We start from the raw sequence: 26,657 nt of genomic DNA on the forward strand, positions 1-26,657 counted from the left end.
GACCTGTGGACACATTTCTTACATTCAACACTCGAGCGGCTTTTCTGCGCTTTATGAGAGTGTGCTCTGTGAGTGACACGGGATTCGGAGTGCTTATGTGTAGGGGTGAACACTGGGGCGTGGGCACTTTCACTACACTTAAAACACTGACGGCGTGAGCCGGAACAGACATTATACTCTTTTTGAGATTTCTGTGGGTCGCCGTGAAAACGGCGTTTGTGTGCAGGCGAGAGGGTGAATAAACTGGCTCGTTGGCTTTTAATTGAACCACTGCAGTAGCCTGTTTGAAGGGGACTGACAGGGAAATGAATTTTGATGGCGGTCCGGCCGCAGCGGGACACGCGCGTCTTTTCTCTCTCGCTGTTAGGAGGGCTTCGCGTGCTCAGACTTCAGCATAATTCTTTGCCAAGGCTCTCTGGAGGGCGGCGGTCTGTGACGGCTGTCTGAGCGCGATCTAGGGCGGCCGCCCTGGCGTCGCTGCGAAGGCTGAGGCTGAGGCTGTGCTGGACGCTGGGTGCTGGTTGGCACGGGCGGCTGTCTCTGTCTCTCGCGAGAGCGGCCTGTGGCGGAACTCGAGCGTCGCGGCAGGAAGAGGTTCATGGCCTGCGTGGTCTTCTGCACCTCAGAGAAGCGGTCAACGATCCCGTTCACCACTGGGCCGAAGAGACCGGCGCGTTCAGGAAGGTGGCTCGCTCAGATTCCCTCATATCCGCGAGCGTTAACCAGAGGTGCCTCTCTGTCACAGTTAACGCGGCCATGGCTCGTCCGATGGCTTGGGCTGCGGCTTTGGTTGCACAGAGAGAGAGATCCGTCACACTCCTCAGATCCGTAACCGCAGCTGGATCCCGGCCCTTCTCATCCCACTCACGGAGGAGGTCGGCTTGCAGGATCTGAAGCACAGCCATTGAGTGTAGCGCAGACGCGGCCTGACCGGAGGCAGCCTAAGCGCGGCGGACCAAGGCGGACGTGGCTCTGCAGGCTTTAGACGGGAGGGCCGACCGTGACCGCCGTCTCGCAGAGGGCGGGAAAAGGTGCGCTGCGATCGCCTCTTCCACAGGGGGAATAGCCGTGTACCCTTTCTCGGCGGCGCCGTCCACTTGGGAGAGCGACGCGGAGGCCTGTGACTGAAGTCTTGAAGAAAAAGGTGTACTCCACGACTTCGTCAGCTCCGCATGAAGTTCCGGCAGGAATGGAGCGGGCCTAGTTGCTGAAGCTGTATGGCGGCGGCGACTCTGAAGGAAGCAGCCGTCGAGCCTGTTCGGTGCGGGTTCCTCTGGCAGCGACCACTCGAGCCCGAGACAGTCAACAGCCTGTATCAGCAGGCGCATCAGTTCCGCATCAGCTCCAGCGCGGGTACGGGTAGATTCCTGGATCGACGAGGTGGCGGAATGAAGCGACCATTCCTCACTGTCCGATGCCAGGATGGAGCAGCAGTCATTCGTGGCGTGTTCCTCGGCCTCATCCTCCGATGCGACGGCAGTGAGGCTCGTAAGCGGCAGTGAGGAGAGGCGGAGAAGGCGAAGGCGAGGCTCGAGGGACGTTCTCCGGCGAGCGCGTCGCTGTGGCCACAGGTTCCAGCTGTCTCAGGGAATGGCGCTTCTTCCTGTGCGGTCCCACAGAGGGCGGAGTGACTGCTGCGGTGTTAAACGCCTCAATTCGAGCCCACAGGGTCGACAGCGGAAGCTCCTCACAGAGCTCACAGCCCCCGGACGCGAGGGCGAGCTCTGCGTGTTCCAGGCCCAAAGCAGAGAGCGCAGATCAGGTGGCGGTCTCCGGCGCTGAGCGGGGCTCTACACGAGCCGCAGGAAGTGCGAGGCATCTTGAATGCTTTTTTTTTTTGCAAGGCAAAAAGGATACGTCGCCGGATAGCGTAGCTCGCACGGATGGCTGAAGGTGGCGAAGACGGCCGGCTTCCTCAGTGCTGTCCTAAGCTGGCTTCTCGCTGTTCGGCGGCTGCTTCTCTCAAATCCAGCGATAAGAAGAGCTCGCTGAAGAGACGAAAAATCAGAGAATTCAGCCTACAGCCCCAACTTTTATACGCTAGGCCATGCCCATTCTGGCGGGCTGTGACGCTATGAAGGCGCGGGCGCCCTTCATTGGGCGTGACGTCACGCCGGGCTCACTGGTAGGCTGCAGCAGTTGCGCAGAGCAGCCAATGAGCACGCGAGATGGCCTGCTCTAGGTCTGCTAGCTGCTGCACTGCGTTGACAAGGAATACAAAATTAAGGATAATTTTTTGGCTTCAGTATCTCGAGAAGATGAATCTTTCCCGTAGCGTAAGCTAAACTTACGCAATACGAGAGAACCTCTCGTAAGAGAACTATTGTATTCACAATAAAACACGGCTATGACCACTTCACCCAACGGGTGTATACACAACACCCCCACTCTCAGAGAGATCGAGTGAGCGAGTGTATTACCTGCATTCAGATTTAGCATTTTCCTTCAGGTCAGTCCTATGTTCACTATTAAAAAAATGTTTGAATGTCCGCTGCGATATCTTGTCCTTTTAACCGACTAGAGTCAGTCAAAGCATTTGCAACAGGGACATCGTTAGGCCTATTTTAGGGGGGCTGAAGCTACTTCAAAATGTTCCTAAGCACCCCTAAATGATAATAAGAACAACAATAAAAAAAAATTGATCAATAACATCATTGGAATGAGTAGGCCTATCCTCATTCATATTTAGAATTAGACGCAACGAATGATATATATTCACAGACATCCCAAGTCTCCCGGAAGTTCTGGGAGTCTCCCGCATATTGATAGCGGCTCCCTGATGCCCGCAAATTAGTTAAAATCTCCCGGAATCCAAAACCGTGTAGTGCGCGCACGGCAGAGAGGGAGAGAGCGAGCGACCTTGCGTGTGTGCAAATGTGCGCGTGTGTGCGACACGAAGCGCATGTAACTTCTGTTGCTGTTCACAGTCAGGGACTATTTTTTCCAGCGAAAGAAAGGATTTTAGTGATTTTACTTCATAAAAACTTGTGCCTAAAAACGGCCTTTAGCCATGACTTATTCATGATACAGCACAGACTCTCGTACCTTATTGCTTACGTATATAATCAGTCTATGCAAAATCTCTCTCTCTCTCGCTCTGTGTGTGTGTGTGTGTGTGTGTGTGTGTGTGTGTGTGTGTGTGTGTGTGTGTGTGTGTGTGTGTGTGTGTGTGTGTGTGTATGTGTGTGTGTATGTGTGTGTGTGTGTGTGTGTGTGTGTGTGTGTGTGTGTGTGCGTGTGCGTGTGTGTGTGTCCAAATTGCTACACTGTATGAGATATAAGCAACGTTCAGTAATCATACATTTATAGAAAACTTTAGAAAATTGAAAAGTAAACACAATTTTACAAGAAATTATAATTTAACCAGTTCCAACTTTATACAAATGTGCTGATATTTTGAACATAACTTATCTGTGTTTTCCAGTATAAATTCACATCAATAACATAATCAGTAATGCTTGCCTTAGAAAACACCAGTAAACACCAGCTAAGGGTAAATGTTCTGAAGGAGAGTGAACCTTCGATTGGCTAGTTTGTTGTGAGACTGTCTGTGCACTGACTGGTGTTATGCAATTCAACACAGATACAGATTCTCCCCAGTGCTTTGATAAGAAGACTTGTTGAGCTTTGAGACATCTGGATTATATGACACCGCATCTGTGTCCTCCTCCCTTCCTTGAGCAAATTTTACAGTGGTTCACTCCATCAGACATGCAACATGATCTTGGTCTGCTTGCTTATTGAAGAATTTGATATTTGATTTATTTCATGGTATACGTTTTTTTTTCTACTGTAGTTGTTTTGTTGTTTGTGAACATCATCATTTGAATCAACATTCATTATTACTTTCTTGCAGTGTTTCTGATGTGTCCAAATGTTTGTAAATACACTTTTGTAAGAACATACTGTACAAAAGTATGTGAACGCTTCCAGCTCCATGAGTTTTGATTTCACACATTGCCAGTTTTCTTTTTCAGGTCAACAGCTCTCACTTCACGTCTTTGTGAAGAGGTACATTAGCATACTTTTGAAAACATTACTTATTATGATATAGCATGCTTTAAAAGAATATACTTAAGTGTGGACTGAATGCAATGTTTTCAGACACTTAATTGCATGTTATTTACAATAAAATGAAAACATAATTTAAATTTCTCAAATGCAATTAGTTGCAACTTTTACCCACTAGAATTTAGGTGTATTTATATGTAATTTCATAATTATATTGTTTTTGAAATATAAATTGTGTATAAAGTATAAATTGAGTAAAGTGTGCTGCTGACAAGCATTTATGTTCAACTCAAACATGACGTTCCATCACACGGTCCATTCCTTAACGCGGGGTGGTGGTTTGTGTGTCTCTATGACCCTGAGAGCTATGCCAGCGTGAGTGTAAACTCCTGGTAGGGCTTCCCAGGCTGGACAGGTCGAAGGGTAGAGGCAAGACTAATACCTCTCCCCGAGGCCAAGGGGTTTGCTTAGGGCCAACAACCCTAACTGTAAAAACAAAGTGTTACAGAATCATCAACGAAAATTCAATGAGGACTCGACTTGGGAGAGGAGGAGCCTTTATTACGGAGGACTATGACACGTTGCAGTGAAAGCCGACAAGAAGCTGCAAGGCGCCCAAGAGGATTACCAAGATTGCCACCTGGACCATCCGCACCATGTATGAGACTGGGAAAGCAGCGAAGGTGGCAAGGGAGATGGAGAGGTTCAACATAGCGCTGCTGGGACTGTGCGAGACCCGGTGTGGGTACAGTCCGGTAAGCTGAGGCTGACAACTGGAGAGATGGTACTGTACTCTGGACATGAGGAGAAGGACGCCCCACACACAGAGGATGTGGCCCTGATGCTGTCCAGGGAGGCACAGCGAGCTCTGGTTAGCTGGCTACCAGTCAGCTCACGAATCCTCACTGCCACATTCTCCACCAAGCAAAAGAGGATTAAGCTCCATGTGGTGCAGTGTTATGCAGAGGAATGATGCAGAGGAAGAGAATAAGTTTTATAGGCAGCTGCAGAATGTTCTGAACAAACACAGTAGCACGGATGTTAACATCTTAACAGGTGATTTTAATGCCAAGATAGGAGAAGACAATACAGGCTATGAGGAGGTGATGGGAACCCAGGGACTGGGACAAATGAACGAGAACGGGGAACTGTTTGCTGACCTCTTTGCCCTCAATAGCCTCGTCATCGGAGGCAGTGTCTTCCCACACAAACGCATCCACAAGGCCACCTGGAGATCTCCTGATCACACCACAGAGAACCAGATAGACCATGTTTGCATCAGCCAGAAGTTCAGGCGATCGATTGAAGACGTGCGGGTGAAGAGAGGAGCAGACGCGGCCTCGGACCACCACCTGGTGCTAGCGACAGTCAATTTCCATATGAAACGACACGCTCAGCCAGCCAGTACCTGCACACGTTACGACGTGGACCTTTTGCGGGACAAACGTACCCAGGACCAATTCTGTGTCGCCATCTCGAACAGGTTCCTGGTGCTCCAGGAAATGGAAGCTCTAGCGTTAAGTTCTGCCAGGAAGACTCAATTGCTACGTCACTTATTACCTTCTCATCTACCCAATCGTGTCTAAGACTTGTGGTATAAAAGACCAGTACTTACACATGTCTGAGTTCACAGATGCTGACGCTTTCATGCACCTCCATCCTCCCCACCACCACCAGGATGGTCCCTTCCCCTCCATCCTCCATCCTCCCCACCACCACCAGGATGGCCCCTTCCTATACCTCACGGGGGGTCGGCTGCGCCCCTGCCTTCGTCTTCAGGCAGGAAATGCAGAGTCCGGACCCTCGGATTGCGAGCTATGGACGGGGCCTACGCCAAAGAACTTTATTGCTTGCTGGGCTATCAATAAATGTATTTATTGTTACAGTATTTATTCTCCCGAGTCTTTCTGGTAGAACTGTATGAGGATTCTGACGCAGACATTGAGACTTCCTGGCAGCATGCAAAGCGACTGTGGGCTGATGCTTGTGAAGAGACCCTGGACAAGAAGAAGACACAGGACAAGGACTGGATGATGAAGGTTACTTTGAAGAAGATTGAAGAGAGGAAAACAAAGAAAGCAGCATTTAATAACAACCGGACAAGAGCTGAAAAGGCAGAGGCATAAAGACAGTACACATGTGCCCACAGGGAGGTCAGGAAGAGCATTAAGGCAGACAAGAGAGAGTTTGTGGATGGCTTAGCCAAGCAAGCAGAAGAAGCAGCCACACAGAGGAATCTGAAGGACTTGTACAACATCACCAAGAAGCTGTCTGGAAAATTCCAGCAGGCTGACCGGCCAATCAAGGACAAACAAGGTTATCACCTCAGATGACCATAGAAAGAGATGTGCAGAGGATTTCAGTGAACCAGCTTTCAGATTACAGCTGTATAGACCAGCCCTGGAAGAGCCTGCAGATATTCCACCCGCAGAGGATATAATTCCAGTCAACTGCGACAAGGCCAGCAAAGATGAGATCAAGAAAGCTATTAATACACTAAAGAGTGGAAAAATGGCCGGACCAGATGAAATAGACCAACGCTACTTTTGCGTCATCGAAGGGTAACGCCCCTTTTGGGGGGAAAACAAACGGATTCCTCTGAGAACAGAACTCGCTCTAGATCTGCAACGTTTCTTGATAGCAAAAATGGCACAAACATTCACACATTCTTTGCCGGCCGAGGACCGTGAGCGGTATTTAAAGAAGCTACTGGATACGGGGTTACAGAGGTGTCCCTTTGATATGGTCGAAAACTGGATTAATGACCCCACGCAGTGGCCAAATATGGACTATTCAGACATCTACCACTATCTCGTGGAATCACCAGGTAGCCTATTTTTTTGTCATTGATACACTCACAGTAAGACAAACTAGACGATGAGGCCATGTCACTTGGATCATATTTAACTTGATTTAAGGTATTGACATAGTTTTGTTGTCGACTAGCTATAACGTTACTAGTTAGAAAGACGAAGCTGCTAGCAGCTGCGTGATTAGCTCTCACTAGGCACGCTATCTTGGCTGTTAACTGATTTTACTGTTGAAATAGTGGCAGGCTAGGACTAAAGTGGACTTGGCTGGTTTCTGCTTGTGTCTAGAAAGTGCTAGGACTTTGAAAGTTGTAAAAAGGTTTACAGTGTACGGCAAAATATGTAGTGTTGGTCTATATGATCCTAACAAATTAATGTTATCTCTATTCTGCGTTCACTAGCAAAACTTTGGAATTGCCAGAGAAGGTTTTATTCGGTCATTAAATGTCTACGAAAAATTTCCCCAGAGAAAATTTGGAAATGAAATAAAGAGCTTCGAGGAAATATATAGCCTATATCAACACAAAAGTTATGCAAGTAAACGCAAAAACTATTATAGCCTAATCTTTCCTGGCATCTCATCTTTTCCCATCACTTTAGGTTTGGTTAACATCTTTAATATATAATTTCACAAGCTATCTTGAACGAACAGAGGCATGGTCTGAGATAATAGTGTATTTACCGGTGCTGAATTCTCGGAAGATGAAGAAAATATCCGTCAAATAAAAATAAATTAAAAAAGAGTCATTTCTTCACCAAAATACAAACCGCCACAATGGAACATGGCCTCATCGTCTAGTTTGTCATACTGTGAGTGTGTTAATGACAAAAAAATAGGCTAAAGTTACTTACTTGGTGATTCCACAAAATAGTGGTAGATGTCTGAACAGTCCATATTTGGCCACTGCGTGGGGTCATTAATCCAGTCTTCGACCATTTCAAAGGGACACCTCTGTAACCCCGTATCCAGTAGCTTCTTTAAATACCGCTTACGGTCCAAAGAGTTTGTGCCATGTTTGTGCCATTTTTGCTATCAAGAAACTTTGCAGATCTAGAGCGAGTTCTGCTCTCTGAGGAATCCGTTTGTTTTCCCCCAAAAAGGGGCGTTACCCTTCGATGACTCAAAAGTAGCGTTGGTCTATATCAGCAGAGGCCATCAAGGCAGACATCAACACAGCCACTAGCATGCTCCACAGCCGGTTTGCAAAGATCTGGGAGAAGGAAGAGATTCCAGATTGTAGTTGTGGCAACTACAGAGGGATTATGCTGCTGTCAGTACCAGGAAAAGTGTTGAACAGAATCCTGCTGGAAAGAATGAAGACTGCAGTGGATGCTCAGCATCTGAAAGGACAGATCCTGTACAGACCACATCACCATCCTACGCATTAGCGAGAGACGCTGTGGAAGCTGCTCAGACACTACAGGGTGCCAGAGAAGCTGACCACCGTGATTCGAAACACGTCCCAAGACATCTCATGCAGAGTGATACATGGCGGTCAGCAGTCGGACAGCTTCACAGTGAAACAGGAGTTCGACAAGGTTGTCTGGTGTCACCTTTCTTGTTCTTGCTTGCCATCGACTGGATAATGAAGTCCACCACTGAGGGAACAAGAAATGGGATACAGTGGACCCCTTGGACGCAGCTGGAAGACCTGGACTTTGCTGATGACCTATCACTTCTCTCCCACAGACATGCCCAGATGCAGAAGACATCACGACTGGCAGAAGTCTCAGCAAAGGTTGGCCTTAAGATCAGCAGGAAGAAAACACAGGTGATGAAGATCAACACAGTAAAACAACAGTCATGTCATGCTAGATGGACAGCCTCTTGAGGAAGTGGACTCCTTTGTCTACCTTGGGAGTGTAGTGGACAAACAGGGTGGCACAGACAGTGATGTGGTCGCCAGGGTGGGCAAAGCAAGAGCGGTGTTCATCGTGCTCAAAAACATCTGGGCCTCCAAAGAGATAGGAGAAGCAACCAAAATGAGGATTTTCAGCTCCAACGTGAAGTCTGTTCTCTTATGTGCCGGAGACATAGAGAATGACCAAGCGCACTACAGAAGATCTAGAATTTCACCAATGGATGCCTAAGGCGCATATTCAATATATTTGCATATTCTGGTGGCCTGAACGTACCAATAATGATGAGCTCTGGCAAAGAGCCAATCAAGAAGCCATCACCCAGCAGATAGGGAGGAGAAAGTGGGGCTAGATTGGACACACATTACATAAACCAACATGTAATGTGACACGCCAGTCCCTCACTTGAAAGAGGGGACGGCCCAAGAACACCTGGAAGCAAGACAATGAAACAGTGCTGAAGAAGAGTGGTATCACCTGGACTCAAATAGAAAAGACAACCCAAGACCGTGCCCGCTGGAGAATTGTTGTCGATGCCCTATGCTCCAGGAGGAGCGATGGGCTTTAAGTAATTTACTTAAGTAAGTAAAACATGACGTTGAATACTTTTAAATGTGTTATGAAACAGTTTAGATGCTCTTAAGTGGCCTTTTATTTCATTAATTGTACATTATCTGCATCTCACAGCAGACAAGGAAGAGCAGAAGTGGATCTTTATGAACCAAAATAACAACTAAAACAACCAGAACGCACACTTGCATTGCGCGTTGGCCAAGCATTAGCACACTAGTATACTATTACATACTCACATTAGCATTATTATACACTCACCAGATGTTATTCTTCTGACGTCCTAAGATGTAAACAAGCTAATCAGCTGGAATTTTCTCATATCAAACTGATAATGTTCATTTCCTTTCCTTGACTGTCTTCCTGTGGGCCATATCTGTTGTTTAGAGTTATTTGAAGCTAAGCTAACACATCTATGTTGTGATCCACACAAGACAAACATATAACAAAGACGGGAATGTAAGAACAAAAAGAATTTACTTCTAAATTCTAAATTACTTCTTGACATACACAGGTCTGCGCCTATGCATGACTGAATTTGCTAATACCAATCCTCAGGCCACACAGATACAGACACGTCACTGTCCTAAGGTTTCATTCAATCCACAAACACTTGCATTTGTGACCTTCTATGCCCTTACATAAAGCATTTGGCACCTGAGCCAATTCCAAGTGTGGGTTTCAAAACCGCATGTGTTTAGCACGCTTAAACTTACTTAGCTAGTAAATAAACCAGATGAAAACATGAGAGGAAATGCGTAGCAGGCGGCATGCCCTTTAATCCATTTGCACCACAAGAAGTATGAGCAAAGTGCAGTCATGACATTTTGAGTTTCATATGATTATTTTTAACATGAAGCTTAATATGAAACGATATTAATGCTGAGGCAAGCATCACCATTACTATAGCCTATACTTAGATTTGAACAACAAAGCCTTAACCATCAGCAACTCATCCCACATGCACCACTCTTGGAAAGTAATGGGGAAAAAAAGTAAATGCTTTTGTGTTCTCTCACAAAACTATTGCATTCCCCCAAGAAACATGGTTTTATCCTCCCATGCCTTTTTTTTTTTGCCATCACCGTGTCCAATTAGGGGCTCATTAAACTTTTAGTTTTGTTTAACCATACTAATAGAAAATAAAATACTTTTTGAAACATGAAGTCATTTTGAAACATGAGAAAAAAAATTTTCTTAAGTGAGAAAAAAAACTCTAAAGTTCAGCTTATTCAATTTAATATCAATTTAAACTACAATACATTTTAATTCAATTTAAATTAACATGCAATTCAGTGTCAAACTCTGGTGGCTCAAACATGTATGACTGAATTTCATCGGTTGCTATTTTGCAACATTGGAAGATTTCGAAACAATTACGCGTTAAATGTCGGGATGTTGAATATCATTTTAATATGCAGAACTGTTACCCAATCATAACAGTGGGCGTTAACGTACAAGTCTTAAATGCAGCATGTCTATGAAAACTGAATGCTTCAAAGAGAGGGTCAAAATAGGATGTTTTTTAATGTAAACATCTTGCCAACATTAAGTGGACCTCAAAGATCATTATAAATTTAAGTCATGACCCCTTTAAAAGTATGCTAAAATGTTGGCCTACTTCTTTTTCACAATGGCACTTATGCTACAGATGTAAATATCCCCTGCTTTCCAAACTCACTTTTAATTAACATATTTCAAATCAGCAACACACCCTGACACAGCCTGATATATATATATATATATATATATATATATATATATATATATATATATATATATATATATTTTTTTACAACTAAAACAACAGGCAAAAAATACTGTATGTACAACCAGAATGCACCCTTGCACTGCATTGGCCAAGCATTAACATTAGCATATTATTACATACTCACATTAGCATTAGCATACATTTTTATATATGTAAATGTTGTTTATTATGCTAAAAAACATATATTTCAGGTTGGTCCATGCAATGCGCATGTTCAGCCCTAAGCAAGCGTCTCAGAACACTGACTGTTTCTGTGGAAACTGACAGCTGAAGTGACACAATCAATTGCCGATTAGCTCTTTTATGTAGAAGACAGACTTATTATGGCATATTGTGGGTTGCACGTTCTCCCATTCAGAAAAATATGACTGAACCGTCTTGGTGTACAGTTTTTCTCATATCTTGGGGCTAGAATATCATAGAGGCTTGAGGAGGAGCTTTTCTGAATTTGCCAGTAAGCAACCACCCAACATTCGAAAAACAACCAATAATTCCCTTTAGCAACTCATATCAATGAGCTAAAAACCAGCCACACTTGAAAATCTAGCTGGACGCCTCAGCAAACACACAGACCTGCATCAGGATCTTCTCACTCACACCATCGACAAAAACAAAGATGCAGAGGTGTAGGAGACTTGAGATTTGTGTATTGGACACAATGAGTGTGTGTTTGTGTGTGTGCTCTGGCTCTTCTCAATCCCAGGCCCAGGGGGAGAGCTGTTAGACTGATAAGATAAGACTGGACTCAGAGCAGTCAGTGTGGACTGCGTGCGAGGCTCCTGATCCACTTCAGATAGGGTTTGAAAAGCATGACCTGGACCAACAACACACACACACACACACACACACACACACACACACACACACACACACACACACACACACACACACACACTCACACACACACACACACACACACACACACACACGGCTCTATAGTCTCTCTGACATGATGAAGACACATTATTTATGTGTATTTAGTCTCAAGTGAAATAACATGCCATTTTAAATTCCTGAAATTGCTGACACTGTGTTGTCTTGCTTTTAAATGATTTTTGCGAGAACAAGTGGGAGTTATATATTTTTGATAATTGGTAAAAATATCTAAGTAAGATACTTTTACTGATAAGCAAAATTGTATGGAAGCTTGTTTCCACAACTGAATTAAAAAATAATAAAGGTAATCATGACTTTTTATCTCACAATTCTGACTTTTTCTCTCGCAATTGTGAGTTTATATCTTACCAATCAAACTCGTAATCTTAAGCTAAAGTCAGAGAAAAAAAGTCAGAATTGCGATTTTATATCTCGCATTTCTGACTTTATAACACGCAATTGCGACTTTATATCCCGCAATTCTAACTTATAACTCGCAATTATGAGTTCATTTCTGGCAATTCTGACTTGCAGTTGTGAGAAAAAAGTCAGAATTGTGCAATAAAAAATCACAATTATCTTTTGTAAAGTATGTGAAACCGAATGTATTGTGCAACAGTAGTAGTATTCTTCTATACATTGTTTTAACATGAATGTGGCATCCAAATATCATATAATGGTAAATAAAGAGTTAAAAAGTACTTTTTTAACCTAATTCTCTTGACAATCAAATCAGTAGGCTATATTCCCTACTTTTTTGTATGAATATACCAAGATATGAAAAGATATTGATTCTGGTTAATAAATCTCACAGAAGATGGAAGGTCAAGTTGAGTGCATTGCATTATGGGATTCATTACCCAAAGCATTGTGCTCAGTTGTATACTACACTTTGTTAAATGTAATCCAGGTATTCAATGTACATGTGAATTAAAGGGATAGTTCACCCAAAAATGAAAATTATCCCATGATTTACTCACCCTCAAGCCATCGGTGTATATGGCTTTCTTCTTTCAGACGAATACAATCTGAATTATATTAAAAAATGTCTTGGCTCTTCCAAGGTTTTTTAATATAACTTTTTAATATATTTTTAATATAACTCTGATTGTATTCGTCTGAACATATAATGTCATATACACCTAGGATGACTTGAGGGTGAGTAAATCATGGGCTAATTTTCATTTTTGGTTGAACTAACCCTTTGAACGTGGCACAATGGCCTTCATCATCACAGTATGCTAATACCTATTTAGTGCAAGGGATTTATCAATATGCTGATTGAGGACTGTTGGGACACTCCAGGCACAGGATGGTCCTGTCGGGAGAAACAGAGTCGTTTGCACCTCAATGAGAAATCTGTACCATTCACGTCACATGACAAATGCTTTCAACTGCATACTGTTTATTTACTAGTGTGTTCCAACATGTAACTATACCATGTTTGGTCTCATCTGACAGCTTATAAACTGAACTGAACGTTGGTGAACTGAATAGAGATATTAAAGTGTCCTAATGTACAATGTAGGGAATATTGCTTAAACATGCATTGAGGAGAATGTGTTAATGTTCTTCTCTCCCTCTTGATCACCACCCCTTTTTCCTTATCTTTTGGTTTCCCTTTTGGTCGGTTTTGGTGTTGGTATTCCTCTCATGTTTAATAATGCTTTGCTCAGGGTATAAGAAGAAAAGAAAACTGTTGATCTGAGAGAAACTCCCGTACACCGGTGCGTAACCTCATCCTATGAGAAAGGCTTTTACGGCCTCGTTTGCGCAACAGTGCATTATTTGTTACAACTAAGTTTTCTATACAGTATGTTGTCTCATTCTACTGTCTGTATATTTAAACATGTAACTTAATAAATAACTTTGCCTGCTTTAAAGGCTTTGAGAATCTTTCCTTTTATCACTAATGATGTTGAAAGCTAAAGTGATTATAACTTTCGTTATCTAAACGTTCAGGTTAAATCCTACTTTTTCCAATCAGTCTTATTAGAAAGACTTGTACCTTTAAAGAATTAGAGGTTAAAGAATAACAACAACTTGGAGTCAGATTAATTATATTGGAGTCAGATAAATAATTAAATTATGCATGTCATCCTTCAACTGCTTTTTGTTCCAATTATTGGTTCAAAATAGCAGCGTAAGCCTCCAGCCTTATGCATGTGGAAAGTTTCATATTGTATAACATATTGTACTGACAGCAATAGCGACTGTGTCAGAGACAGAAAGATGCGGTCGACAGACAGAACGCTTCACACTCAGGAAACATGTTTTTAGGGCGCGCTTCGGTTTAGGTTAGCATACCTGAGTCGGTTTTGAGAAGAGTTCCTGTCACATGTGCTGCTGAAATGGGGTCAGGGGTCATAGGGAAACCTAATCTGGCAGCCTTGGAGATTCTATCAATAACTTCAGCGGGTTCCTGTTTGCTTGTTCAGCTGTTCTGCTTTACCACGAAGTACATGTCAATAAACATGCTAATCTCCTGTTTAAAGACAGAGGAGTACAAATGAAACACCAGGATTTGAGAACAGTTACGATGGCTAAGCTTCTTTTTTCAGGCAATTGCTTTGACTCACAGCGTCTCTTGTAATGCGGCGCTCACATGTCGAAAGGTCAGAAGGTCACTCACAAGTTTACACACTAGCCTCTTTGTTTTGTTGCGGCCCTTTCCTTCTCTGCTGTCTTGTGTTCTGGGGATGCAACATGAAAAATGACAGCAAGCAGTATAACGCTTATCCTTAAACTCCAAGAATCATTCTACTTTTAATGAAGGTTGATTTAAGTTTCAGTCTGATCTCTGACACAAAGCAATTATATGATTTAAGAAGACCTGGTTTCACAGACAGTCCTGGACTAAAATGCATCTTTGAGCTGTTTTAACTGAAAGCATATCTTAAAATATGTCAGTGCCATTGTTTTGTCTCAAGATGCACAGCAGTAATGTTTTTTTTTCCTAAGGCACGTTTATAAAAGCTACTTTAATGTCCTAATTTAACTAAGGCCTAATCCTGACTTAATCTAAGCCCTGTCTGTGGAACCAGGCCTTGAAATATAACAAACAAGAATACATGTATAAATACTTAAATACGTATAATATATATTTATGAATTCTTAAATACAGTAAATACTTTAACATTGCATTTGCATTTTTTTTATTTCCCAAAAATACTGTAGATCTTTCTCTTCACCAAAGAATCCTGAAAAATGTATCATGTTTTCCACAAAATATTAATTAGCACAACTGTTTTTAACATTGATAATCATCAGAAAGCTTTCTTAATAAATCAGCATTCTAAAGGATCATGCGACACTGAAGACTGGAGTAATGGTGCTGAAAATTCAGCTTTAACCATAGGAATAAAATAATAGTAAACACAAATTAATTGTGTGTGTGTGTGTGTGTGTGTATATATATATATATATATATATATATATATATATATATATATATACAGTGGATAGCATAAGTGAACACACCATACCTAGAGATTGGCATGGTGTTATTTCAGTTAGCCTAATAGCTGGTTTGATTTGCATTGAGAGATGATCTTATGGAAAGTTTCCATAAAATGTTAATTCCAAAGGCCAAGGACACTTTATCAGGATGCATATTATCCTGGATCCATGAAACAACTGGCCTTTAAAAATAAAAATCTGCCTGCCTCTATGGGAATTTAACATGCACCCTGTCTTTTAAGGAAGAACGTTTATTTATTTACGATACATTATTCATTCACAAAGAAAGCTGGTGTCCTTAAATGTTGGATTTTTCCTCATTTTTTAAATTAAGGCATTAAGATCAATTTCCAAAAGATGATTTTTTTTATTCCTCAAATTTAGCATGGGTGTGTCCACTTATGCTATCCACTGTATATACACACACACACACACACACACACACACACACACACACACACACACACACACACACACACACACACACACACACACACACACATACACACACACACACACACACACACACACACACACACACACACACACACACACACACACACACACACACACACACACACACATACACACAGTACCAGTCAAAAGGTTTTTGAAAAAAGTCTATTATGCTCACCATGGCTCCATTTATTTGATCAAAAATACAGCAAAAACAGTAATATTGTGAAATATTATTACAATTTAAAATAATACATTTCTATTTGAATATACTTGAAAATGTAATTTATTCCTGTGATCAAAGCTGAATTTTCAGCATCATTACTCAAGTCTTCAGTGTCACATGATCCTTTAGAAATTATACACTTTATTATGCTAATTTGATGCCCAGTTATTATCAATGTTGGAAACGGTTGTGCTGCTCAAGATCTTTTGGGATCCTGTGATACTTTATTCAGGATTCATTGATGGATTAAAAGTCTAAAAAGAATAGCATTTATTCAAACTAGAAATATTTTCCTACAATATAAATCGTTACTGTCACTTTGTATCAATTTAACACATCCTTGCTGAATAAAATGATTATTTATTTCTAAAAAGAAAGAAAAAAAATCTAAACTTACTAAACTTTTGAATGGTAGTGAATATTGTTACAAACGATCTTTATTTAAAATAAATGCTGTTCCTTTTTTAACTTTTTATTCATCAAAGATTACTGAAAAAACATATTGCAGGTTTTAAAAAATAATAAGCAGCTCAACTGTTTTCAACATTGATAATAAATCAGCACATTAGAATTATATTTGACGTCTGATTTCAAATAAATACAGGCTCAATTAGCATTAGAGACTTTTTTACTTTCCAAACTTTTGACCTGTACTATATATACAGGTCCTTCTCAAAAAATTAGCATATTGTGATAAAGTTCATTATTTTCCATAATGTAATGATAAAAATTAAACTTTCATATATTTTAGATTCATTGCACACCAACTGAAATATTTCAGGTCTTTTATTGTTTTAATACTGATGATTTTGGCATACAGCTCATGAAAACCCAAAATTCCTGTCTCAAAAAATTAGCATATTTCATCCGACCAATAAAATAAGTGTTTTTAATACAAAAAAAAAGTCAACCTTCAAATAATTATGTTCAGTTATGCACACAATTGTCAATACTTGGTCGGGAATCCTTTTGCAGAAATGACTGCTTCAATGCGGCGTGGCATGGAGGCAATCAGCCTGTGGCACTGCTGAGGTCTTATGGAGGCCCAGGATGCTTCGATAGCGGCCTTAAGCTCATCCAGAGTGTTGGGTCTTGCGTCTCTCAACTTTCTCTTCACAATATCCCACAGATTCTCTATGGGGTTCAGGTCAGGAGAGTTGGCAGGCCAATTAAGCACAGTAATACCATGGTCAGTAAACCATTTACCAGTGGTTTTGGCACTGTGAGCAGGTGCCAGGTCGTGCTGAAAAATGAAATCTTCATCTCCATAAAGCTTTTCAGCAGATGGAAGCATGAAGTGCTCCAAAATCTCCTGATAGCTAGCTGCATCGACCCTGCCCTTGATAAAACACAGTGGACCAACACCAGCAGCTGACATGGCACCCCAGACCATCACTGACTGTGGATACTTGACACTGGAATTCAGGCATTTTGGCATTTCCTTCTCCCCAGTCTTCCTCCAGACTCTGGCACCTTGATTTCCGAATGACATGCAAAATTTGCTTTCATCCGAAAAAAGTACTTTGGACCACTGAGCAACAGTCCAGTGCTGCTTCTCTGTAGCCCAGGTCAGGCGCTTCTGCCGCTGTTTCTGGTTCAAAAGTGGCTTGACCTGGGGAATGCGGCACCTGTAGCCCATTTCCTGCACACGCCTGTGCACGGTGGCTCTGGATGTTTCTACTCCAGACTCAGTCCACCGCTTCCGCAGGTCCCCCAAGGTCTGGAATCGGTCCTTCTCCACAATCTTCCTCAGGGTCCGGTCACCTCTTCTCGTTGTGCAGCGTTTTTTGCCACACTTTTTCCTTCCCACTGAGATGCCTTGATACAGCACTCTGGGAACAGCCTATTTGTTCAGAAATTTCTTTCTGTCTTACCCTCTTGCTTGAGGGTGTCAATGATGGCCTTCTGGACAGCAGTCAGGTCGCCAGTCTTACCCATGATTGCGGTTTTGAGTAATGAAACAGGCTGGGAGTTTTTAAAAGCCTCAGGAATCTTTTGCAGGTGTTTATAATTAATTAGTTGATTAGGTTAATAGCTGGTTTAGAGACCCTTTTCATGATATGCTAATTTTTTGAGACAGGAATTTTGGGTTTTCATGAGCTATATGCCAAAATCATCAGTATTAAAACAATAAAAGACCTGAAATATTTCAGTTGGTGTGCAATGAATCTAAAATATATGAAAGTTTAATTTTTATCATTACATTATGGAAAATAATTAACTTTATCACAATATGCTAATTTTTTGAGAAGGACCTGTATATATATATATATATATATATATATATATATATTTGTTTGTTTATTTATTTATTTATTTTTTGACTAAATACATTTGACTAGTTCATTTTTGACTACATGACAAAAATATTTTTTTTGGGTGAACTGCTTTTTTAAATAGAAGATAAACATTGCTATCAACATATTAAAATCCAGACAGAACAAAATCGAGCAGATGGACTAGGCAGACTAAATAATAGCTTTAGTCTTAATCTAGTTAATCTAGTTATCGGGACCATACCCCTCCTTCTCACATCATCAGGAAATGAACCAGTCAAAGGTGGCAAAAAAGTAAACAGGCCTGTGTTGAAGTTTTTGAACCTTTGAAGTGGAGCTTGAGGTGGCATGCTGGGTTTCGGATGCTGTGTTTGTGCAGGGCTGAGCAGCGGGGAAAATAATGTATGTGTAATGCTTGTTTGAAGTTAGGAGACATAAGCCGATGTTTATCAAAAGCACACCGGCTCCATCTTCATAGCGCCAGGAGAATAACAAACTGCTTAGAACAAAAAAAAATACTGCAAAATCAAGAAAAACCAGTGCACATCCATACAAACAATCTAATGGATGGATTTCACAACAGCTTTTTTCCGTATTTTGCTTTGCATATTGAGCTTAAGGATTATGTTGCACTGTAACAATGTACATGTCAATATTATAATTCTCTTTTTACTGTATAAAAAAAACTGGATGCATTACAATGGTAATGAGCTTGTTTTGCATGAAAATAATGTCACTTTGCAAAAAAAAAAATATATATATATATTTAAATCATGAGGTTAAAAGTGACTCGTACATTGTTTTCGTGACATGCATGCTGAAACAAGAGACTGAGGAAGTGAAAACAAAACAGGATTTCAGTTGGATATTTGGGAACTAACACATGCTTTATTGAGGATGTTTTACCTTCCATATTTAGATTTGACGTATTACATAATGATGCATTTAAAATAACTTTATGTCCAAAACTTCCAGCTGTCCTATAAAATCTTAGATACAGAATGCAAAGTTGTGGACCATCATCTACAGCAGTTTTAAAGTGTCGCCACTCACAAGTCATCGAACCACTTTGAGCCAATTGGAAAATGTATCATCTGGGAGTTGCATAAGGTTTAAAGAGGGAAAAATATTGAAATATTAGGGGGAGCAAATGTAATAATGGAATAATCCATAATGCACCACTATTCTGAATTTTGTGAGGGACAAGTGCATTATGAGAGACGTTGAACAAATAGGGATCCAGTCAAGTTCCCTGATTCAAAACATTAAAACTAGGATGACTTGCATGAATAAGTGGAAGCAGATTTGATGTACGTAAATGTGAAGTCAATACTTCTCATCAGACTTTCGGTCTTTTTTATTTCCCCTTTGAGTGAGGGTGATCTAATCTATCATTAAAACTCTGGATCTCCCTTTTGACTGACGCATCTTTACAGATACAGCAACACCTTATTGCAGACTTTTACAGGCACGTTTAGAAGGGAGGACGTTGGCTAGGATTGGGTGTGTTGATAGTTCTTGCCAAATCTAGCGATGTGCTGTCATGTCAGAAATTACGCAGTTATAAAGAAATTTCTCAACCGTATTTATCCAAAACCCCAGCTCAGTTATGCCTGTAGCAGATTATAGTTTCATAAGAACAAGGACAATCTGAATTTTGGAAAAACTGGTGTTGAGGCATGCATCTCTTATCCAGACGATTCTGTTTCACTCTTCATTTACTGACACTTTGAGTGATTGAAATGTTGTTCATACATTCAATTTATTCTAAGAGACTTTTCTTTGTCAATATCAGCCACTTGAGATGGCTAAAAACACAGAGAGAATTTCTTATTTTATATCAGTGTGGCATTACACACATTTACAATGGTAGTAAATACTTTAAATAGTAACTGTTGAATATTTAAAGTTTAAACAGAAAAAAAGGGAACATTGTAACTTCAATATGGCAGGCTTGTATTTGTGAATCGACATTACAGAGGGAGAAGCAATGATGATGATATATTGCAAATAAATACTTCTACCTATGCTTTTAGAACTTTATTTTCAAGTGAAGTTTGTAACAGGAAAAAAACAGTGCGTTATGACTGTATCAATAACAGTGCAAAGTTAATATACAGTATTATATAAAGTGGCAACAAATGTTTTCAGCTTGTTAATACTATGACACTTCAGGCAGTCAATGTGTTTTCCTGTGGTATTGCATAAAATAGTATAATTCTAGTTTGTTTGTGGGTTTAATTAAATAGTGGTTATATCCTAGTATGTTATTTCCACATTCACTTACCATTCTGGAAATGTAAGTACATTCACGTATAGTTAGAAGCTCTGGACTACTTTAATCAAGTTCCAGTTGATCTATATTTGTATTATTCTTACTCCACAGTTAAGTAATCCAAATGTTTGGATAGATTTCCACTGAGAACAGGTGTGGCCCCCAGTACCGGGCTGAAGGATGACTTTAAGAGGGAGGCAAATCCCTCTAAAAGGGCATAGTTTACCCAGAGAGATATTAACAAACCGAATTAGGGCATAATCCACATGCTTCATGCCACATTTCATCCACCGCAGAGAGCTTTTTCTGCATTCTGTTTCCTTACATCCACTTTTTGTAATGACTTTGAGATTTGTTGCAAGATAGGATGTTGAGCAAGTATCCATTTGTCCGATATATATATATATATATGTCCTCATACGTTGGATTCATTGTGAAACATCTTGTTCTTTATGGACCTCAGGCTGAATTGAAGGGAGGAGCTTGTCTCCGACTGCATGGCCTCGGAGAACTTGACCTCCAAGGAACGGTTCGCCTGAGACTTCCTCTTAATGGAGTTTTGTATTGTCTCAGAGGTGAAATAGTAGACGATGGGGTCGAAACAGCAGTTGGACACAGCAATGCACAGAGCGATGGGATAGATCGTCCGAACAACCGATTCCACCGCGCAGCCCTTTAAGGTTTTCGTCCGCACCAGTGCGTAGAAAACCAGGTTGACATTGTAGGGGATGAAACAAAAGCAGAAGATGGAGAGGTGGACGATGATCATCCTCAAGATCTTTGTCTTGTTCAGCTTCCCTCCTCGACTGACAGCCTGCGGCCTCCTCAAGGTTTGAAGCACCATAGCGGAGCAAACCACGTTCAGTATCAAGGGGATAAGGAACCCCACGGTCTCGATGAAGATCACCACCTTTGAGAGATGGCTCTTCCACTGATTTGAGGAGAAGTTCTCAAAGCAGGATATTGAGTTATTTTGCTTGTTTGTACTATTCAGCATGAAGCCTGTTGGAAGACTTCCAGAAAGCACCAGAATCCAAACGGCGACACACACGATTTTAGCATTGCGTTTGGTCCGGAGCCCCCTCGAACGGAAGGGGTGAACGATGGCGAGAAAGCGGTCCACGCTGATGCACGTTAGGAAGAGGATGCTCCCGTACATGTTGGTGTAAAACAGAGAAACAGAGAGCTGGCAGAGCAGACTGCCAAACGGCCAGTTCTGCTGGATGAAGTAAAAAACCCTCAAAGGGAGCGTGAGCACAAATAACAAGTCCGACACCACAAGGTTCATCATATATGTTGTGGTCTCATTGCGCAGTTTCAGCGAACAAGTGAAAATGTACATGGCTGCAACATTTGTGATGAGTCCCACCATGAAGACAATGCTAAACACTATACTGTAGAGAGGATATTTGAAGCTGTCATTCTTTGGGCATAGCTGCAGAGAAGTATTGTCCCAGTTGCTGAAGTTGCCAACCCATTTCTGGGTCAAACTCTCCATCTGAACAGTCGTGTTGTACATCTCAATGAGAAACAAAGGCACACTATGGGGTGGCAGTTAGGCGAGACTACACAATAAGAGGATTTCCCTCAATCCACAATTCAACAGGGCAAAACAAAGCATGCGCAGCAGACAGATTGCTTCCAAATGCAAAATGGTCTTGTCTTCAAGGGCACATAGATCTCTTTAATGTGTGTGTTTTTTTTTTCTGCTGGCAGTTGAAAACTGAAGCGATCAAACACTTCTCTGTGGCATTCTCCAACAAAGCCTCATGTTGAAGGCATTTCACCCCAGAGACTGGAGCCAGACCCCAACTACCTCTTCCCCTCCCCCTTCCCTTTCCCCAGCCACCCCACAAGATTGTTGCCCCAAGCTTAGAAGTTACTCACTTCAAAGTTTCAATTCACGCAGTTCTTTCCTCTGGTTTCACTTGAGCAATACCATCCACAATCAGCCAAAGGGAGTAGTCCTGTTAGAATCCACTCTTAGTATGTATTCCCATTGAGAAAAAAAAATGTCTTTTCCAACATACTAATTAAAGCATTCCAAAATAGTTGTTGTTCCCCGACTTTTATTGAAGTATCCTTTTAATTAGCCCTCTTTGTTCTCAATCCCACATATGGTCCAGTGATTGTAGAGCACCTGTAGACCGCATGCAGCACTCCCTGAGTGTGTGACAGTGCAAATGAGCGAGTTTGACTTGCTTCAGCCGAGGGTCTGTTGTCCCACCCCCTTCCTCACAGCTCTGTCTTGGTGTCTCCGTCAGCAGTGGCCCCAGGGGCAATTCTGTGCTGTGTGCATTGAAGAGGCGGGAGAGAGGCAGCTGTGCTGTGGAGGACTTCACACGCCAGTGTTATCACGACTAACGTTTCTGACTAGCCAGGGCTCCTCCTACCTCCTGGATAGATCCCTCCTCCTCTGACTGAGAAGAAATTATTATTATACCGTGTGCAAGGTGCAAACTGTCTCTTTTGACAACTTTTAATTTGTTATTGTATTCTATAATATTAAACCTTACCCATGGGGAAATTATAATAAGAGGTTATGCTTTAAACGATTATTTAAGTTCTCATATGTGTGTTTTGTAGGTATCAACTGTTTTGTTGAAATCTGAAACTATAAAATGTGGATAGAATAGCTCAGGTAGTGGGGCTTTGAATGAATTTGTTCATAATGAAATCTCTGATTTTTTTAACTTGACAAAGAGTTCTGAGTTTATGAGCTCTTCTTTGGAGACACTTGTGAGATTGCTAGGCAGTCACAGTTTAACTTTAGCACGGTCCAGTTAGCCCCTGCTGGTAGATGCCTTAATTACACCATCTGACTGCAAAGAGCATTGACAGTTCAGACAGTCATTCAGATTATCCATTTATTCTGACTATATTTCTGAGATTATGTATATAAAACATATATTTGCTTGCTTGTCATATATTAGATGTTTTACCAGAGCCATGGACGTATATTGTTCTTTTCTGCTACCTTAAGATAAGGTTATGCCATTATCCAATCAATGTTGTCATGCGGTTCTAGCATCATTAGTCACATGACATAATGTGCTTGGATCAAGTGCCATTGAGGTGAATGGGAAGGCTAACCAATAGCTTTCTCCACGTATTACAGAGCTCCTTGTGTTTTATTTTATTTTAGAAGCGAAAGACTTGTAGAAAAATTGTCTGGGAGAAGCCATTTAAAGTCCCCTTGTAGTCAATAATTGTATTCCTTAAAACTCACCTCTGATCACCAAAATGACATATTTAAACGTTTTTTCCTTGAAAATATTTGTGCCTTAAAATAGCTTGAATGTAACTCTACACCCTTACCTCAGTTAATATACACGGTTCTATGAATCTGTAAATTAGCCCCGCCTCAACTCACTCACACCAGCTCAGAGATCCACTCGTTGACGATCACTTTGTTGACGTGATTGGTTACAAGGTACATATACCAGCGATTTCAAACCGCGTTGTTAAGACTGTCTTTGGTTCACTGCAGTTTTATGGAGAAAATACATATGCAATGGTGTTGACTTATGAATTTGCACATGGTTTGTCTTAAAGCATATCAAAAACACCACATAGACATATAAACAACAATAAAAGCTTGATTTTCCCCACAGGGGGACTTTTAATATTAGAGTTCTCAATTGTGATTTTATTGCATGAACATAGAAACTGCATTTCTGTGCTTTTCCACACTATAACAAAGCTAAAATAAGCGGAAGTGCAACCAGCTACCTCAGCAAACCGTCTGTCAGTTTAGAGCATGGAGCATAGTTTTAGAGACGTTATGTTAGGGTTCGGCAAGGCGTTCTGGATTATACACCACACCCCATGACACATTGTACGTAACTTGCAACAACAACATGCAATGTATTATGCAATACTGTGAGGAATCAGTCTTTGATTAAATAATAGAGGGATAGTAATTCTGGAAGTATTTTCTCATTCATTTTCTCCACGGGGATTTTAAAGTCCTCAATGACCATGAATAACCATGAAGTACAGAAAATATTAATAAACTAAAAAACTGCAGCACATTATAAAATGAAATATTGATTTTATTATAAGTATTAAATGCAATATATTTGAAGTCATTCATATCATTCATATATACACTGTAAACAATTATATGATCTATAAGTTATAAGAACATATGTTTTTACATTGCTTTAACTCATCAAAATAAGTTTAAGTTGAAATTACATAAACATCCAAGTTGATTGTACTTAATTTAAGGCAAAAACTTTTTTTTACAGTATAGATGGTGAAGAATATTAGAAGTTATTCTATTTTATTATTATAAATCAATTTCTCCATAGAAAAAGTGAAAGGGAGTTTTATTGCCAAACCTGTTGCGCTCTATTAATATGACAATTTAATGTAATAGAATAAAAATCATTGTTTGTTTATTTTAGGGAAAAATCAATGCTGATAGCACATAGGACTTGGATTGATGGACATGGCTAAGGACATAAATAATACCTCAAAATGGAGAGATTGTGAGATATTATGCAAGGTATCACTTTACTTATGCAATATGCTGTACTTGGAATATGTGTTTAGACTGGTAGGTGATAAAACAGGCAAAAACTTTTTTGATGATTTCAAAATTTGATGTTTCCCTGCTTGCAAACATTGGGATATTTCAAATGTTTTTCTTTGTACAGACGTACAAAAAGAATAAGTAAACACACTCCCTAAATGACGTTACCTGACGCTTTTGGTAAGTTCTAGCCTGGTCAGCAAATGTTTTGCTGGTGTGGCATTTGAGGCTGAGATTTGACATTGTGACGTGCTGACATGTATATTCATGCCTAATGTATTATGTATGCGTGACATAACGTTACCAAAGCAAACATCAGCAATGTTAGTGTTAGAGATTTTATTAAGAAGCGAAAATACCCAGCAAACTGGCATGAATATATAGCTCTGAAAGTCTGTGCTGACCATGTGAAACATGTAAGATGTTTTATGGCCATTGTTCTGTTTTCCCCATGGGGCTCCTTTAAAACAAACACCCACAAGGTCAGGGAGACATTTTCGGTGAAAAACAGACATGTCATTGTCTGCTGCACGCAAGACCTCCAACAAAACCATTGCACTGAACACATAAAAACAAGACTCGCATTTGTGCACAGCTACTAGATGAAACACATGTCTCAGGAACGCAAAGCATCTCATTTCAATGGCAGGAAACTGTGCAATGGCCAAGGCACGCTCGACTGGGGATCAACAGAAGTGTTAGTTAGCTGTCCTTTGTGTCAGTTCGAACATCTACAGACAGCCTTGTCCTTGAATAATATATATGTGTTCACGCATTCCAATCATTTTGTTTACAAATTACACTTGCTAAAAACAAATTGCTCAGCCTAGCAGTGAAATTTCATTAAAGACATATTTCCAGCAGAACATACAGTTGTTTGTCCATTCTTTACACTACAGCTATTGTGAAAAGTACACTTTAGCATACTATTAAAAAGAGAACTTAATGGAAATACTATACTGTAACATAATATACTGTACTTGTATACATATGCATACTTAATGTAATGTTTTTAGACACTTGCATGTTATATATTTACTATTTAAGAGCATACTTAAGTGATTTAAGAAACTGTCATATAATTGTACTCTCTTTAAGTACATTTAAATTGCCTTTTATTTCAGTAATTAATAATATCTGCAAGTATTTTAAATATATACTTTTATGATATGAAGTACAAGTGCACGTTCAACACAATTACTTCTTTTTCTAAAGTGTTAGTTGTTATAAGTCTTTTGGCATTGTGTTGATGCTTACATAATTACCAACTAATGTATTGACTACACAACATCTGAGTAAAAAGATCAGATAACGTTACTTACGAAATGATACGGACAGATAATTGGGTTTTGAAAACCAAATCAGATCTATGTGGCATGTGAAAAGCATTTATACCATCAATGAAAGCTGCATTAGAATTTTTCACAAATTGTATAGGCCTACATGCTGCACTTATCTGTATCGGTTCATTAGGGAAAAGCGATTTTAGGGGAAATCAAGTATGTTTGCTCTTCCCACTTCCTTTTG

General features: G+C 40.7%; 1 protein-coding gene and 1 pseudogene across 1 annotated transcript; one reads left to right on the plus strand and one right to left on the minus strand.

Annotated features, from left to right (window-relative positions):
* The first annotated feature begins 1,217 nt into the window (after nucleotides 1–1,217).
* LOC143716490 (uncharacterized) lies at nucleotides 1,218–9,249 on the plus strand (annotated as a pseudogene).
* Nucleotides 9,250–19,183: 9,934 nt separating this feature from the next.
* Nucleotides 19,184–22,946, minus strand: lpar6a (lysophosphatidic acid receptor 6a). Its single transcript, XM_077207706.1, has one exon. The coding sequence runs from the start codon at nucleotides 22,107–22,109 to the stop codon at nucleotides 21,006–21,008; it is 1,104 nt and encodes a 367-aa protein (XP_077063821.1). The 5' UTR covers nucleotides 22,110–22,946; the 3' UTR covers nucleotides 19,184–21,005.
* Between the last annotated feature and the right edge of the window lie 3,711 nt (nucleotides 22,947–26,657).

Source organism: Siphateles boraxobius, unplaced genomic scaffold (assembly GCF_051911475.1).
Source record: "Siphateles boraxobius isolate OS27281-9 unplaced genomic scaffold, OSU_SipBor_1 6, whole genome shotgun sequence".
NCBI lineage: Eukaryota > Metazoa > Chordata > Actinopteri > Cypriniformes > Leuciscidae > Siphateles > Siphateles boraxobius.

Excerpts from the sequence above, each read along its gene's own strand:
- lpar6a (XM_077207706.1), bottom strand. The coding sequence starts at position 22,109 with ATGTACAACACGACTGTTCAGATGGAGAGTTTGACCCAGAAATGGGTT.